This window comes from Netta rufina (genome assembly GCF_964035555.1).
Source record: "Netta rufina genome assembly, chromosome: 4".
NCBI lineage: Eukaryota > Metazoa > Chordata > Aves > Anseriformes > Anatidae > Netta > Netta rufina.
In genome coordinates, this window is record NC_140127.1 from 76,583,520 (window position 1) to 76,600,861 (window position 17,342).

The following is a 17,342-nucleotide window of genomic DNA, read 5'->3' on the forward strand; positions in this document are numbered from 1 at the left end:
CTCCGTGCTTGCAAGGCTGGCTCTGCTTCCAGCTCCTGCTTCTCCTCTTTTCATTTCCCGGACAGAAATCCTCAGAGGCAGGTTCCTACCAGGGAATAATGCCACCGCGGGGCACCCTTATGGGAATAATGCCACCACGGGGCACCCTGCCAGGGGGATGCCTCCTCAGGGTGTCCTGCCAGGGGAATGCCCCCGGATTATCCTGCCCCCAGGAGCTGCCAGCCCAGGGTCCTGCCCGCACGGTGCTGCCCAGGAGCAGCCCCAGCACCGCAGGCAGGATGAGCCCTGAGACCCCCACCACTCCCGGGGCCGAGCCCTGGGAGCAGGATTTGGCACCGGGACCCTCTGGCACCGTGGAACGTGGTGACCCCAGCTCTTCGGGGGACAACCCCATGGAGCAGGGCTCTGCGTTTTCACCCGTGCCACTCCATGGGATGTGAGCGAACAGCAGGAGACGTCCACGGGGCATCAGCACCCCCTGCCCACCCCCGGGGGCTGCTCCTGGCCCGCAGCAGAGACCACAGCATCGTCCTGCGAGCCCGGGGGGGACCTGGAAGGGGAGGTGGCCCCGGCGGATCCAGCGGCGTGGGAAGGGGACGCGGCAGCACCGGGACACCCGGGAACCCGGACAGAGGTGACCAGGCTCGGAATCAGCCCTAGGGAGAGGAGGTGGGCGGTGTGGTCCTCGGTGGGATCTTAGTTCCTGGGGAGGGGGCCGAGCGTGCACGCACAGCACCCGGCCCTTTGGTGAAGTCCTTCAGCCCCCCACTCGCGCCACGAGCCCCGCGTGGGGCGCAGGGTGCGTGGGGACGGAGATGGGGAGGGGGGAGGACGCCTTTTGACACTCGTTTTCGTTTAAGGGCTCGGCTTCTTGCTGGGTATAGAATTGTCTTTCCTTTCCAGCCGCGTGTAAGGCTCAAAAGCGGAGCTGCCCAGTCCGTAAGCGCCCGGCAGGTCGTGCAGGCTGCCCAGCAGCGGCGCCCCGAAGCACAGCGGGGCCGCGGGCAGCCTGGCCGAGGAAGAGGAGGAAGAGGAGGATGAGGAGGAGGAGGAGGAGGCGGCGAGGGCAGGGATCTGCAGGCTGAAGGCTCCGGTGCCGGGGGGGCTGCCGCGGCCGCCCAGCCCCGGGGAGGTGGTTCCCGGGGTGGCCACGCCGGACCCGCTGCCCGCAGGACTCCCGACGGGGTGGGAGGTGGGGGACAGGAGGCTGGGGGGGGCCGGGACGGAGAGGAGCCGGCCTTGCTCCAGCAGCCGGAGGATGTTGCAGGTGGCGAAGGACTCGGAGGTGGAGGTGGAGCGTTTCTCAGAGTCCCTGCTCTGGTCCTTCTTCTGCTTGGTGCGCCGGTTCTGGAACCAGACCTTGACCTGGGGACGGGGCAGGGAGGAGGAGGTGTGGGGGGGGGGGACACAGAAAGGCAGGGACAGAAAGACAGCACGGGGAGGGCAGGGACAGAGAGACAAGAACCAGGAGAGAGTGAGAGATGCGAGAGAGACAGACGTGTCAAAACAAACGCCCCAGCCCCCTGCCCCGTGCAGAGGGGCTGCGGGGAGCCCAGCCCGCTGCCAGTTCCAGAGAAACAGCAAATTTCTGGAACGGCAAATTTCTGAAACAGCAGATTTCTGGAACAGCAAATTTCTGAGACAGCAAAGCTCTGGAAGAGCAAATTTCTGGAAGAGCAAAGCTCTGGGGCTGCGAGGGGGAAGCAGGGCCAGGGTCTGCGTCCCGTGGTGCTGCCCGCGCCCATGGGTGCTCTCCTGGCGCAGCCGAGCTACGGGCGCTGGGCACCCCCTGCGGTGCCCCTAAACCCCTAAAATCCCAGCTCTGCCGCCCTGCCCAAGCAGTGGGGGTGTCCCCAGCCGTGCTACGGTGCCAGGGTCACCTCTGGGGACAGCAGGGCTCTGGTGGCCCCGAATATCTGAAGGCAGAGCCGCTTCCAGGCGTGAAGCCGCGGGGAGCGGGGTGGGGAGCCCCTCCCCGAGCTGCCTCGAGCATCCCTGCTCCTGCCTCTCCATCCATCCTCCAGCCCGGGGGAGCCCCAAAAGTGGAGCTCGAGCACCCGGGTCCCTCGTCCCACGGCCACCCCACACCCTGGGGCCGGCTCAGGGCTCAGCCTGCGGGTCGGGGCTGCCCCGGCACCCCCTAAGCTGGTGGCATCGCCACGCTTCTGTCCCTCCCTGGCAGAGCAGAGGGGTAGGAGAGGCAGAAAGAGACAGAGAGGGGACGGAGGGACAGACGGACAGGCAGAGGCAGGAGAGGGAAGGAGATGGGTGGGAAGAGATTCATGTTAGCGCCTGGCAGGAGGGGCTGGCACCCTTGGGGCCGCGGCAGCGTCGCCCCAGGAGGGCCACCGAGCGGCACAGCCCCCGCGCGTCCCCCGGCACAATGGGCCCACAGTGCAGAGCTAATGGACCGTGGGCTGCAGGAGGTCGCAGCCCCCGGCCCCTTTCTGGGGGAATAACAACGCCGACGTCGGCGCGAAGCTGGCCGCGGGGCGGGGGCTGCTCGGGGAGGAGCAGGGGCACCAGGGCCAGCAGCCCACACCCATCCCCAAATTCCCAAGGGGGTCCCTGCACCACCGCTCGCCTCCATCCCAAGGGGCCCTGGGTCCCTCCGTGCCACCGGGGTGCCCAAAACTGACATCCCCTTCTCGCTGCCCCCATCCTGCCCTACTCATCAGGGAGTGGGGCAGGGCGCACACCCCGTCCCGGGGCTCAGCACCACACCACGCGCAGAGATGGACAAGAGGAGGCACCAGCGTGTCCTGCATGCGGGACAAGCAAGCCCCAGGGGGCGAGGCAGGGGCAGGAGAGGTGGGCAGGGTCCCCCCAGGGGTATTTTTCCTAAGATGTGAACCAGGAGGCACCAAGAGGGGTCTCCAGGTCGGGGCTGGGTTGGCACCAGCACCCCTGCCCTCTGCGCCCTGTGCCCCAGCCCTGCGCTGGGCTCCTCGCCCTCGTGCCCCTGCCCGGCTGGGGCTGCTCCCGCCTGCACGGGCGTCGTGGTGAGCAGGATCACATTTGCCCCCGTGGCTGAAGTTCATATCCAGCTTGTCGCTAATTAGTGGATCCATGTCCTTTTCAGCCTCCATTACGATCAAGGGCTGCGTCCCTCTCGCCGGAGACGTAAATAAGCTCAGCCAGACCCGGTCCTCGGCGAGTCCATGAGTAATTCCCCTCCGGCCCTTCCTCTTCCAGCAGTACCCGTCCCCACCTCCCCTCTCGTGGGCTTCTCACCGCAGCCAGAGCTTTGCCAAGGTCTTCTCCGGAGGCAGCAGCTTCATTTTGTCCTGGCAAAAACCCACCTCCTGCCCCCCGCGTGCTGGCACGGTGCAGGCAGGCGGCACAGAGAGGGGACACGGCTCACGAGAAGCCTGGCGAGAGCTCTCGGCGTGGTGTGAGGCCAGGCACGGGCTGAGGTTTGCAAACCTGAGAGCATCTGGAGGGCTCCTGGTGCTGGGGACAGGTAATTTCCATGCCACGCAGCCAGCTCCAAGGGTGCCCGGCGGAGACGCGGGCACGCGCTCCCCACCCCTGCCCGCATCAGCAGGAGCAGAGCCGCTCCCAGGAGAAGGGCAAGGGAAGGGCAGGAGCAGTGCTGAGAGCCACGTGAAGGCAGGGCTGCGGCTCCCTCCCCTCCCAAGCAGCTCCTGCCCCTGCGGGAGGTCCCCGGGGTCACCGCCAGCCCCGAAACCAGCGCCCGGGAGCTGCCACGGGCGGCGCTGGAGGCAGCACGCGAACTCCCCGTGGGGCTGCGGGGCTAATTTAATCCAATTTGATTGCTTTAATTTATTGTATTCGTTATTCTAATGTATTATTTTAATATATTAATTTAATATATTAATTTTTTTTTGGTTTGTTTTATTTTTTTTTCACTTTAAATGCGCACCCCCCAGCACCTGCCCTGCACCTGGTGCAGGGAGAGGAACAAAAAAAAGATGCCCCAGGTCAAACGAGGCTGTCCCCCTGTCCCCCTGTCCCCCTCCAGCCCACCTCCGAGGCCGAGCTGAGCACCACCAGCCCCCGGGTGCCCCCCACACATCACAGCAGCGACGTCCCCAAACGCCCCCCCCCCCGGCTCCCCGCTTGGCAGCCGAGCAGCGGAGCCGCGTGCTCGGTGCCACCTGCTCCCCTGCGCTGGGAAAACGACTCAAAAAAATGTCACCGAGCACCGGAGCTGCCCAGGGCCCCACCGTGGGGATGCTCCGAGGAGTCCTTCCGTCCGTCTGTCCGCCTGCCAAGCCGTGGGACGGACACACGGACAGCCCCTCCCGCGCTGGGGCTGCCCAGCGAGGCGCGAGTGCCCGCATCTGGGTGGGATTTTACCCGAGCAGCTCGTGCCGGCGGCACCGAGTGCTCCACGGCATCCCCCAAACCAAACAGCCACCGCTCCCGCATCTCTGCACCGCCCGGGGAAAAGCCACCCGAGGGGGAGCTGCCAGGATTTGGGGTGTACAAAACCACTCAAGGGGCTGGGGCAGGAGGCAGGCACCGGCAGCCCCCCCTGTGCCCCCGTGCACACGCGCGTGCTCTGATCCACGCGCTGCTGCCCACCCGTGTGCGCTGGCACGGGCAGCACCACGTGCGCACGCTCGCGCCCTCGGCAGCATCCTGCTCGCAGCCTGATGTGGGGCCACGGCTCCTCCGAGGGGCTAAGCCCATGCTGCTGCAGCATCAGGAGCAGGCACAGGGCCCCGTGCCATGGGTATGGCTCTCACAGGGCTGCGGGAGGCACAGGAGCCCCCACGAGCCCCGCGGGGGGCAGTTGGTCCCCAAAGCCTTTGCCCCCCGGCCACCTCCTTCCGTGGCTGAGCCGGGGCTGCGGTGCTGGGAGCGGCCGCCGGGACCCCGCTCGGCTCCCTGCCCTCTGCCCGACACCTCTCGGCTACAAAAGAAACGATTTCCAAATGATTAACCCCGATTAAGGCCCCCAGCCGGCAGGCCAAGCTCCCCCGTGCCACGATGGGGTGGAAAGGTGGAGGGAGCCCGTGGCCGGGGTGGGGAGGGAGCCGACATCGTGGGGAGGGAGCCCAAATCGTGGGGAGGGAACCCAAATTGTGGGGAGGGAGCCCAAATCATACAGGGCATGAGCCCACATCGCCCCAGGGCATTTGGAGCATCCCAGAGCCCCACGAAGCATTTTGGCTGCAGCCCCCCTGCTCCGCTCGCCCATCGCTGCCCCAGGCTCTGCGAAAGGTCCCACGGCATTTCCCTCCCCACACCAGTCCCCACCCAGCCTGATACGGCCCCTGGGCACTGCCTCCCCTCTGCACACCTCTTTTTCCAGTCACAGGGCACCCAGCAAACGCATGGCACCGGCTGGAGGCTGAGCAGCAGCACGAGGCTTCCCCGCACCCTCATGGTTTGCCTGAGCAGAGCCTGAAACCCCCCACTGCCCACCCAGGTCCCATCCCTCAGCCCTGCTCACTAAGCCGTGCCGGCACACACACGCTCACGCAGGCGCACAAGCTCACCCCCACCATCTCCCCCCGGCCGCCCTGCCCTTCCCCAAGCTCCCCGGTGGGATCGCACCGAGCCTCGGAGCCCATCGGCACCTCCCCAACCCATCGGCACCTCCGTGCCCCACGGTCTGGAGCTCCCCATCCCCTGGTGCTGACACCCTTGGGCCTCGCCACGTGGGGAGCACGGGGCCGGGCGCATGCAGGGCAGGGGACTCGCCTGGTTTTGTGTTTTTTGTTGTTTTTTTTTTTAATGCAGTTTGTTATTTAACAGCCCTGCCCCGGCAGTGACCCCGGTGCCGTGCCGCTCTCCGCGCCGTGCGCCTCCGTCGCGCCGATCGAGGCCGGTTCCCCACCGGCGTTGGCCACCCGGGATCAGCCCCTCACCGTGGTGCAGGGAAGGTGGGAGGAAGCCTGCCCTTCCTCCTCCTCTTCCTCCTCCTCTTCCTCCTCCTCCTCCTCCTCCTCCTCCTCGCACCGCAGCCGGCAGAGCCCTCGCGCGTTGCGTAAGCCGGCGGGCTGCCTGCCCAAGAGGTTTTGTAACCGCGCGGTGGCCGCGCAGACGCCGCCTTCTCGCCGGCCCCGGCGGTGATGGGAGCCGGCGCTGAGCACCCAGCCCCAGCCCCAAAAGTGCCAGGGCGCAGCACCCACACCGAGCCCTCCAAAATACCCAGGATGGATGTGCTCCAGGCCATGGCTGTGCCTACAACGCACAACAAAGCGCATCTGGGACGAGCACTGGGACCCCTCCCCACCACGCCGCGCTCTGAGCCCCTCATCCAGGAGCCCCTCTCTGCCCCAGCACTGCTGTAGGGCCGAAGGCAGACACCAGCCCCCAATCTCCCTGCTCCCTGCAGCTCAGGACTGTTCCAGCTTGCCAAGAGCACCGCAGGATGCTGTAACACAGGGCTGTGTGAGACGGGGCTGGGCACAATTTGGGGGGTGCAGCGCCCTGCTCCACCCAGCCCCAACGCCTCTCCTAGGGGACACCCAGCCAGCAAGTGCCAAAACCAGGTGGGGACAACCCCAGGTCTCCTCCAAGGCTCTGGCAAGGCTGTAGGATGTTTTCCCCATCTATAAAATTCTCAGGGATCCAAAAGGTGCTGCCGGGGAGGAGACAGACCTGGTGATGGGCAGGGAGCTGTGTGGTGGGAGCTCCAGGCAGCACCGGGGTTTGGGGTTCAGGGTTGGGGTTCCCTGCGCCAGCGGCACCAGAAAATGGGGTGGCATCAGAGCTGGCCCCGAAACTCCCACCAGAACTGCTTTCCATCAGAAAGCGGCACTTTTAGGAAACTCCTTCCCCATAATTGTACCCACGGCGATCAGCGGAGCTCGTTCGGAGAACACCCAGCGCCCTCCCACATTTCAGGACCCCAGCCTTCAATCACAAATTCTGGGATTATTTTCCATTCGCAATGGGAAGTGCCTAATGAGACGAACCTCAATTAAATTTCCCACCTTTATTTGCATTGACCATTTTGCTCAGCACCAGCTGAGTTTGGGGGGCTGTCGGAGCACCCAGGCCTTTTGGATTCCCTCCTAAAGCCTCTCAAGGAGCGGCTGTCTCGCAAAAACTCCAAAAAAGGTGAATTTTGGGTGGTAGATGGATGGGAGGGTGGACAGGAGGGTGGACGGATGGATGGATGGATGGATGGATGGATGGATGGATGGATGGATGGACGGACGGACGGACGGATGGATGGATGGATGGATGGACGGATGGATGGATGGAGGGATGGGTGGATGGATGGATGGATGGATGCCTCCTCAGGAAAGAACATGCTTGGCTCTGACAGCTACCTATTCTGCATGGCCAGGAAAAGGGATTTCCAGCAAAACTTTGGAAATTCAGCTTCCCCACGTGCTGAGGACTGCAGACCAAGGACGAGTGCCCTGCCCCGTGGCACGAGCCCAGCCTGGTGGCCCCCGCACATTTTGGGGTGGCTCTGACCCATGGACCCCAGCCCCAGGCTCTGTCTGGCTCTTGCCCCCTCCAAACCACAGCTTTCCCGTGGCTCTCCACGCCAGAAGCCCACAGCCGGTCATCTCATTGTTTTCTCCTGCAGGTGCTGATAGTTGTTAATGGCTGGAGGTGCGATTAATTTTTAACAGCCTCGTCTTAATTGCCGTGCTATAAATAGACCTGCCAGCCCCTGCCCTGCGCTTTCTCACGGCTGTTTCGCTCGGAAAAATCCTGGAAGCCTTGCGCAGGGGGTACCCGCACCATGGAGGGTGCTCGGGGGTCCGAGGATGGCCCAGGACCCTGTCCTGATCCAGACCCACGCAGCGTGGTGCGAGCCCTGTCCTCAGCCCCTCGGGCCCCCCGGGTGCCCCGCACACCAAAAGGGACCCTTGGTGGCCAAAGCGGCGTGTCACTTGAACCTGAGCCTGGCATTGAACTCCTGACCCAGAAAGCAAAGCCTCCTGGCCCAGGCAAATCCCCCCGGGCAGCCCACCCCTCCTCGCCTCCCGCCTGGGGATTTGCAGGAATTATCCTCCCCGCGACATCCCCCCGGGGTCGTTCAGCCTCGCCGCTTGGCGTTTTCCATCCCGCGACGGCACCAAGAAGGGGCACCTTGCCCCAACGCTTTGGGGTAGGGGTGAGCTGCCTGGAGAGAGCCCGGAGAGGGCAGAGAGGCTGCTGCTGCTGCTGGGGGGTCTCGGGGGACCCCCACACACCACCCCGGGATGAGACAGGACAAGGGAGCCCAGCGGGATGTCCCCGTGCCAAGACAGGCTGAGGGAACCCACTGGGATGTCCCCGTGCCACGATGGGACGTGGGAGCCCACCGGGATGTCCCCGTGGGGATGAGGGAGCCCACCGGGACGTCCCAGCGGGCAGGGATGCGTTTCCAAGCCGCTGCTTTACAAGCTCATGGAAGCGCTCTCCGGGCTAATTAAACTCAGCACCAAACTGCCATTTCCACGGATTAATTAGGAAGAAAGGACGCAAACGGCACTGGGCTGGGGCCAGAGCAGCATCCAACAGGCGGAGCAGGAGCTGGGTCTCCTGTCTGGAGGTGCCCCCCCGGCGCTCGCCCCGTGCCCAGCAGTCCCCCCAGTCCCCTGGGGAAGGCACAGCCCAGCCCAGCAGACGGACACGGGGACACCCTGAGTGAAATTCGAGGTGAAATTCAAGGAGGGAGCGCAAAGGATCCGCCCCACGGTCCCAGTCGCCAGCACAATGCCGAATTTTGACCAAGAAATAGCCACAGGATGCTGGGGGCTGGGAGCTGCGCGAAGCATCGGATGGAGCAGCTACACCACGGCCTGCCCCGGGTCCTGGGAGCTGCTCTCCAAAAGGGAAACCACCCAAAAATGAGAAATGCTGTAATTATTGCAGAAATTGGATTTTTTTTTCCCTATCTGAGGCAATGGAGCCCCGTGGGACAAGGAGTGGCTGGTGCTGAGCCCCCAGCTCTGGGCCACATCTCGGGGGGCAGCGTGGGGGGTGCAGCACAGACACGGCCCCCAGCCCGGGGGGCATCGCCCAGCTCCTGCCAAAAAACCTCCCCGACGCAGACAGCAACGCCTGGGTGTGCAGAGCACGGGGCCCCCACCTCGCCAACGAGAGGGGGCCAGGGAGGGACGGCGGGGGGCACGGGGCTGCCCCTGGGAACTGGCTGCAGGGGAGGAAACACCGTGAAAAGCAGAGGAAGGGATCTAAGGAGACAGAGACGAAGGAGAGCGATGGGGAAAAGAGGATGCGGGAAGGAGAAGAGAAGAGGAGAAGAGACAGCCGTGGCCTACAGGGTGCGAATTTTCTCACCGAGCGGCGAACGCAGCACCGAGGCACCAAGCAGACAGACACTCGGCCCCGACACGACGGCTGCGCCCCCCCCTCCTGCCAGCCCCGGGCTGTGCCAACAGCACCCACCCAGCCCCCTGCTCGTCCCCGGCACGGCCAGGGCAGCGCCGTGCTGCCGGCACGTCCCCAGGGAGCAGACCCCAAGCGCAGGACCCGGGGCGCTTCGCTCCTCACCGTGCCACCAGCACCTCCCGGGACGTGTCCTGCAGTCAAAAACCTGCCACCAGCAGAGCGAGGGGGTGTTGGGGTTGTGTGGGGGGCTCTGCTCCTCCTGCTCCCCTCGCAGGGGGATGGATGGATGCCGTGGGGGTCTCCCCGCAGCCAGACCCCCAGCACGGCACGCAGCAGGAGCCTGGAGCCAGGGTCAGGCTGCTGGCAGCAAGGGAAGTTTTGTTCTGGGAGAGTTTTGGGGAAAATTGAGATTATTTCCAATCTGATTGTGGGAGAACTCGTAGCTGTCTCCAGACGTGCCTTACTGGCCAGAGGGAGCAGACGGAGTTATTTCGGTAGTTCCCAACCATGCTGTTTGGCACGGGGGTCTCCATTCATTTTATTATTATTATTTTTGCATTAATTTTCAAACCCAGACTGCTGCAACCCCATCTCCTGCTTAGGAGACATCACCACGACCCCCTGAGCACGGCACAAACTCCTCCACCTCCACTCACCCGGACCTTGCAGCCCAGCCCCGCTCTCCCCACACCCCACAGACCTCAGCAGGGCTGTGCTGGGGCAGGCTGCGTGCCCATACTGGGTTTATGGTGTGGGTTCACCACCCCAGATCACACCCAGGCAGCCTGCACGCAGCCTGCTCCCGACAGCGCCGTGCGCTCCTGCCCGGCCACGCTGCGCCGCGGGCGCTGCCGCGAGCGTTTTGGGGCAGCACCGAGAGTTTTGGGGCTGCACCACGGCACCAGGGACGCTCCCTGCTGACCCCGCACGGGTGTTCAACCCCCCCTAACAGGCAAACCGACCGCTCCTTTGGCTCAAAAAGAAATAGGGTGAGGGTGCCCCACACACAGCACCACGCACACAGCACTGTGCACGCATCTCCCGGCTCCAGACCGAAACACGAGCGAGCGCCCGGCCACCCCGGCACGCACCAAGCCCCCCTTTTGGGGGCTGGAGCCGTGGGCTGGGGTCAGCAGGCTCCGCACCACGACACCTCTCCCCTTCCCCTGCGCCCACCTTCCCCCTCCCCACATCCCGGAGGAGCCGGGGATGGCAGCGGGGTAGGGAAAGCGAGCGGCCCCTTACCTGGGTCTCGGAGAGGTTGAGCTGCCGCGCTAGCTCGGTCCGCTCGCGGCCCACCACGTACTGGCAGCGCTGGAACTCCAGCTCCAGGCGGTAGAGCTGCTCCGCCGTGAAGGACGTCCGCGTGCGCTTGGGCCGGTCCAGGTCCAGGCCCTTGGGGAGGACGATCTCCCGAATCGTCCCTTTGGCATCTAGGGGGAACGCGGAGAGGGGACGTCAGGGGGGAGCCTCCGCGGGGGGATAAAGCTTGGCCGGGGGGAGCCAGCCCGAAGCATCGCTACGGGGGGAGGAAAATCTTCCTTAAATGAGGCTGCACAACGAGGGCCGGGGGCAGGTTTTGTTCCCGGGCTTGACGCAGGAGTAACTCCGAAAAATCGCCCGAGCTGCGGCTAGGAGAGGTGACACCGCACAGTTCAATTGTCCCCTCCGGCCCCAAGTGCTGCGGATTTATAAATCTCCAGGGAGTGTTAACAGTTCTTCGTAAAAACAGAGATTTTTTTTTTTTTTTTTTCAAAATGAAAAATAGAAACCAAAAAAAAAAAACTCCTTAAGGAAAACGAAGCATTTGGTCACAGATAAAACAGCTTCTGAAAGCCAGAAGCAGAAGAGAGTTGTATACCAAGGAAGAGTTCAAATTAAGCAGAATTTTAATTAAAAATAATTGTTTTTGTTTTTGTTTTTGTTTTGTTTGTTTATGTCCTTCCTTTAGAATATTGGGAAAAAAATAAATCCCTGTTGAAATTCCTTTTTTACAAAGGTGTTCTCCCTGCAGTATTCTCACCGCAAGCCAGCAGCCCCCACTTCTGGGGCCGTTTTCTCCCACTTCTGGATGTGCTGCGTGCCTCGGGATGCTCCTGAGCCCCAGAGGATGGGGAGGGGGTGCTGGGGGACAGGGATGGGACCAACAGGACCAACACGGAACCCAGGCTGGGACCAGAACGGCACGGCACCACCGAGCGGTGCCAGCCCCAGCGGGTGCGCAGCTCCTGCACCTTCTGGGTGCTTCCCTTTGGGGCAAAACCCCCGAAACTGGTCCCACTGGAACAGCTGGGGGGCTCGGGGCTGTGTTCGAGGGTAAAGGAGGCTTTTGTTAGGAAGAAAACTGTTGCACGTGGAGAGCAACGAGACCCGCGGCGGCTTTGCAGCCGGGGGGGGGTTCGCAGCTGCTGCGGAGGCTGCAGATTTCACCGGGCTGGGACGGCCGCTGCCCAAAGCCTTCCTCGGGGAAACACATGGGGATTTGGCTCCCACATTTCCCACATCAGCCCCTTCCACACCACAGGATGCTGCCTGCAGCCCGTCCCAAGGAACCCCAGCAACACTTTGCACTGACGGGGTGCTCACCCTGCTAGCTACCGAGGGGTCTGGCATTAAAAATTGCCCTTGCAAGCTCCCTGCTGGGCTCCCCCAGCTCTCCCAGAGCACAAATCCCTTTTTCTTGCCATCCCTTGCGCTGCCTTTCCTTAAACACCACGGGCCCAGCGCTCATCACCAGCAACACTGAGTAGAGCCACGTTGAAGCCAAGCCTGGCCGCAAAGCCCCCGGTTCCACCAAGCGCCTTTCCTGCAACGTGCAGGGTAAAAACCACTCACGGAAACCACGGCGAGGCTGCTGCAGGCAGCCCCTGGCTTCCCAGCCCTTGGCTTCAGGGCTCCCCGGCCCCGCGGGACCCAAGGGCTCCAGCAGCCCCGGCTGGAGGTAAGTTGCTTTCTCTTTCCGGCTGACTCAGGCGTGAAAGGATTAAAAAGCTGCTGGGGCAGGAAGGGGGAAACAGCGAGGAGCAGACAGGGAGGGGGCGACGGAGATGGCATGGGGATGACGGGAGCGGGGAGCAAGCACTGTCTTGAGACAGGCACCCGAGTCCTGAAGCCGTTTTCCCACCGTGGTGCGTGGCCAGAGCCCGATCCGGGCTGGAGCACGGCACTGCAGGAGGCGCTGGGACCGCAGAGCGCATGGGGAGGGCTGGGGGGGGAGACGGTTTGGGGGAGGCAAGGAGCGTGTGCTGGCCTCCAGCCAGGCGGGGAAGGTGCCCTCTGCCCCAGGGTATCTCCAGCAGGATGAGGACGCCGGGGTGGGAAATGTTTTGCAAGGGGCAGAGCGTTGGCTCGGGTGGTGCCCAGACCACGTCCGCGCTCCGCAGCCGCGCCGAGGTCCCCCCCGGCACAACAAGAGCCGGGGCTGTACGCACGGAGCAGCCAGCAGGGACCTGCAGGCTGCCCAGCCACAGCTGCAGCAACGTGCCCCTCTGCCCTACGCCGCTCCGCACGGCCCCGCTGGCATTATTAGCAGTATTATTAATTGTTATTTCCCCCGCCAGCTGGGCGCGGGGAGGGGGAGCGGGCTGGGTGCGATGCGTGCCGAGCCGCAGCACGCCGCGCCGGCTCGGCGGGGCCCCGTGCCCCGGCCCTGCAGCCCTCACAGCGGGGCTGTGAGGTGCCCGTCTGCACAGGGATGGGGGTCCCGCAGCCAGCCCCCAGTGCCAGGAAGGGCAGAAATCCCATAAGGGGATTACAGACCCCAAACAGCCCCCCAGGTCCTGCCACGGTGGCTTTGCAGCCTCCTCGGTGTGGTTGTAGTGAGTCGGTCTGCTCTTGGGGACCGGGAATGCTGATGGCTGCACAGCCAAGACAAAATTTGGGACTAAAATCCCTGGAAAGAGGGCTGGTGCCAAAGGGACCGGCCCTGTTCCTTGGCAGCTAAACACAACGAGGCCCTGCAGCCGGACAGGGCCGGCAGCAGGAGGGAATGGAGAGCAGGCAGCAGCTTTGGGCACCCGACCTCGGTGCAGGCAAACAGAGATTTTACAGCAAGCACACGCTGTGCAGAGCAGCACACATGGGCTCCCCCGGCACAGAGGGGACACACCACACACTGCAACACAGCGGAGCCAGACCCAGGCTCGGGGACACCGCACACACAGCGGGTGCACGGGGCGCTCCCCCGGTACACCCCGGCACCGACGCTGCTGCCGGGACACCCCTGGGGCTCGCAGCCCCTCGCCAGCCCCCAGAATGAGCACGGGGCTGCTGCAGCCCCCCATGCTCTGGGAAGAGGAGAATGGGAAATGCAGGGAGCACCCCAGGCAGCCGCACCCGTGGGTGCAGTGGCAGCCGCAGGCTCCGGTACGGCGCAGGTCCCGGTGCACGGGCTCAGCCCCACTGAGTCTCCGGGGCTCCCGGTGTGCACAGCCCCCGGCCAGGGGGAACGTGGCCCCCCCAGGTCGGGAACGGGGCCGGTGCTGGGAGCGGCACATGGGGAGATGCGGCCCCGTTCCCCCGGGATGTTGCAGCCCCTCCGCACCCGGCCCCAAAACAGTGGAGCCTGGGGACACGGCTGGAGGATGGGGGCGAGGCGGGGGACAGCGGGCCTGGGTCCACCCCACCGTGATCCATCCCTGGGATCGTGGAAATAAAACACCGGGAGGGAGCTGGAGCAGCGGGGAAAACAAAACCACTTGCTGGGAAATCAACGCCGAGCGGCTTCCCTGGCGCTGCCCCGTGCTTGGCACCGAGCCCTTCACCGGCAGCGGGTCCCAGGTTGGCCCCGCTGCTGCAGGTTCCCCCCGGGGCCGTTCCGCTGGGCAGGGGGCTCCCCGCCAAGCCCCCCGCTCGCTGCCCGCTGCACTCGGTGGGTTTGTGCCCTTCCTCCCTGCCACCATTTTGTCCGCGCCATGGCGGCTGCAGCAAGATGGTGCAAACGGCCGCTGCCCGCCGGGACCCGGGGACGGGGAGAACCGGGGGCAACCCCCCCTCGAACCCCGGGTCGCCCCCGGGTCGCTCCCAGCCTGACCCCGCCGGGACCGCGGCCGAGCCCGGGCAGAGCCGGGCCTGACCCCAGCCTGACCCCCGCCAGCCTTGGCGGCCAACCGGGGGTGCCCCGGGGGGGTCCCGCAGCCCCCAGCCCCGGGCTCCCACCCGCTCCCACCCGGGGGACCGGAGCCTCCGGGGAGGGCGCGGGCTGCTCCGGGAGAGGTCTCCCGACAGGCGCCTATCGCGACATGCGGGAAGGGCCTCGCTGCGCGGCGAGCCCCGAGCGCGGCTCCGTGCAGCCCGGGCGCATCCCGAGGAGCATCCGCGGCTCACGGCTGCCGAGCGCCGCCGAGCATCCGCCGGGCCACGGCTACCCGAGCCGTGCCGAGCCGTGCCGAGCCGTGCCGAGCCGTGCGGAGCCGGGCCCGTTCCTGGGAACCAGCGGACACCCGGGATAAACCCGGGAGAGGAACGCGGCTGTACCGGGATCGGGGCTCCGGCTGCCGCCGTGCCCCGAGCGCTGGGGAAAGGACCGGGGAAGGGACCGGGGAAGGGAGCGGAGCAGAGCCCGTGCGGCCCCGGCCCTGCTCGCCCAGCGGCCTCCGAGCTCCGGCTCCCGCAGCGGGGTCTCGCTGCGCGCAGCCCGGGAGGACGCGGTCGGGAGCCCGGGGTCGCCGAGCGCTGCCCACCCCCAGCCCCAAACTTTCGGGGTTCGCCCCCAGCACGGCCGGTGGTGGCCACGGGAGCCGCGGGGCCGGCGGCGGGGAGGGATGCTCGGCTGCCCGCTGCTCGCCGCCTGCTGCCCGCTACCGGGACAGAGCCGAGCCGAGCCGAGCCGAGCCCGCCGCGTGCCCCCCAGCCCCAGCCGGGAGAGTGATATTATAAAGAAGGGAAATAAAAAAAAAAAAAGAAAGAAAAAAAAAAAAGAAATAGCCCCTAACTCGCCGCCGCTCCGTGACGCTTTTCTCCTGCGACACCGGTTTAAAAGCGAAGCCGCTCCGCTCGCCCTTCTCCCGCTGCCTGCGCGTCCCCCGAGCGGGGCACGGCCGGGCAGGGGTCGTGGACCCCCGCTGCACCCCCGGCCCGGCCGGGCAGAGCCGTGCTGCGCCCCCGGCCCCGCTCCGGAGACCGCGGGGAGAGCGGCCCCGTGCCCGCCGCGCGGAGCCGAGCCGGGGGCAGCGGCGGCGGGGCCGGGAGGCCGGAGCCCGGGGGCACCGGGAGCACCGGGAGCACCGGGAGCACCGGGAGCGGGGCCGGGAGGGTGCGGGGAAGCGCTGCGGGGGGGAACCGGGACGCGGGGCCGTACCTCGCACCAGGATGCGGCGGCAGTAATCCGCCTCGCCGGGTCCCGACGGGCTCTCGGTGTCCGGGGCGCACTCCTTGGAGGAGCCGGGGCTGACCGCCGACGTTCCCGGGATGTCCTTGAAGCCGCCGCCGCTTCGCAGCGCGTTCTCCAGCTCCGCCCGGGTCGGTGCCTTCTCCCGGGCCCGGCCGGGGGCTCCGGGCTCGGCCAGCAGCAGGGGGCTCCTGCCAGGCTCGGCCCCTCCATCGCTCATCCCTGCGGGCGCCGCGGCGGGATCAAACATCAGGAGGGAGAGAGAGAGACGGAGAGAGGCAGAGAGGAGGCAAGACTAGGCGGGGGGAGGGCAGCCCCCCCCCTCCCCAGACCCCTGCCCCTCCCCGCCCCTCCCGGCCCCCCCGGGGCTCGGCGCCCTGGCAGAGCCGGGGGTTCGGCGCCCCGCTCGCCCCCATGGCCGCAGCCCCCCGGCCGCCGTCGCCCTCCCGCCTGCAGGAACGGAGCCGGCCCCGGGGCTGGCATTTAAAGCTCGCCCCCTCCCCGCTCCGGGGGGGTGCCCCCCACCCCCGGCAGGGCACCCCACGGGGAGGGGGTGCTCCGGGGCCGAACGGGAGTTACAAACTTTGACAGCCCCCCCCCCCCCCCAACCACGCCGCATCCCGGGTGTCCCCCCCCCCCCGGTGCCCTCCCCAGCTCCACCTCCCGCAGCACCTCGCTCCGGGCAAACTTCAGGCGCTCCGGCTGCCCCCGGGGCCGCGCTGCCCGCCCATGGAGAGCGCCCGGCCCGGCCCCGCCGAGGACCGGCGGCGGCCAAGGAACCGGGGGGGGGGGGGCGCAGCGGCGGAGGCGGCGGGGCCGCGCCGCGATGGGCACCGGGCGGCGATCCGAGTGCGGGGAAATCAATACCGGGAAGGGGGCGGCTGGGGGGGCACGGAGGGGAAGGGGAGGCGGCGGGGAGGGAGCTGCGGAGGAAGCGGGCGGGGGGGGGCGGCGGGAGGACGGGCGCTGCTGCTCCGGCCCGGCCCTCCCCCGCGCCGCCGCTCTGCGCTGCGCATCCCCGGCCCCGCGGCGGCGGCGGCGGCGCGGGGGAGGCGCGGGGAGAGAAGCAGAGGTTTTAAGCCGGCTGCCCGGCACGCAGCACGCGATTTCCTGCCCTCCCGGCCCGTGAGAGCGGTGGGCAAACAAAGAGCCCCCTCGGCGGCCGCTGCACGGCCCCGGGAACGCGGGGGGAGAGGCGGCAGGGCCGGGTTCAGCCGTACACCCCCTCCCCCGGGCCGAGCTGCAGCGGCGGCCAAACGCGGCTGGGTGGAAGGAGTAAAGCGAGAAGTGGGCCCCGGCCCGGCTCTGTCCCCCCGGTTTGGGGTCGGGGGGCCCGGGGCCGCTCCGCTCCTTCCCCCGGGGGCTGATCCGCCCGGCAGCCCCGGGCCGGTGCCCGGTAACGGAGGCTTCCCGGTGCCGCCGGAGTCACCCCCGCCGCCTCCCCGAGCCCTCGCGTTGGTCCCCGCTGAAACCCCCAACCCCGGGGCCCGGCCCCGAGGCGAGCGCTGCCCCGTGCCCACCCCGAGCTGCTCGCCCCGAGCCCGGCCAAGGCCTCCGGGCCGGGGGTCCCGAGCAGCTGCCCCCCACCCGCGGCTCCGTTTGGAGCTCCCTACGGCGGGGCAAAACCCGTGGGAAAGCGGGACCCGGCGCTGCTTCACCTCCTGCCGCTGCCCGCAGGACGGGCTGCGAGCGGGACCCCTCTTCGCCGCGCACTGAATCCCCTCAAATCGAAGCGGTT

General features: G+C 66.7%; 1 protein-coding gene across 1 annotated transcript; it reads right to left on the bottom strand.

The window, feature by feature from the left end:
* Positions 1-855: 855 nt before the first annotated feature.
* Positions 856-16,315, bottom strand: VAX2 (ventral anterior homeobox 2; the record flags this gene model as incomplete). Its single annotated transcript, XM_084286197.1, has 4 exons — positions 16,277-16,315; positions 15,575-15,826; positions 10,522-10,709; positions 856-1,365 (listed from the first exon to the last, which is right to left on the bottom strand). Exons 2-4 carry the CDS (start codon positions 15,822-15,824, stop codon positions 856-858), a joined length of 948 nt encoding a protein of 315 aa, XP_084142323.1. The 5' UTR covers positions 15,825-15,826; positions 16,277-16,315.
* Positions 16,316-17,342: the final 1,027 nt, after the last annotated feature.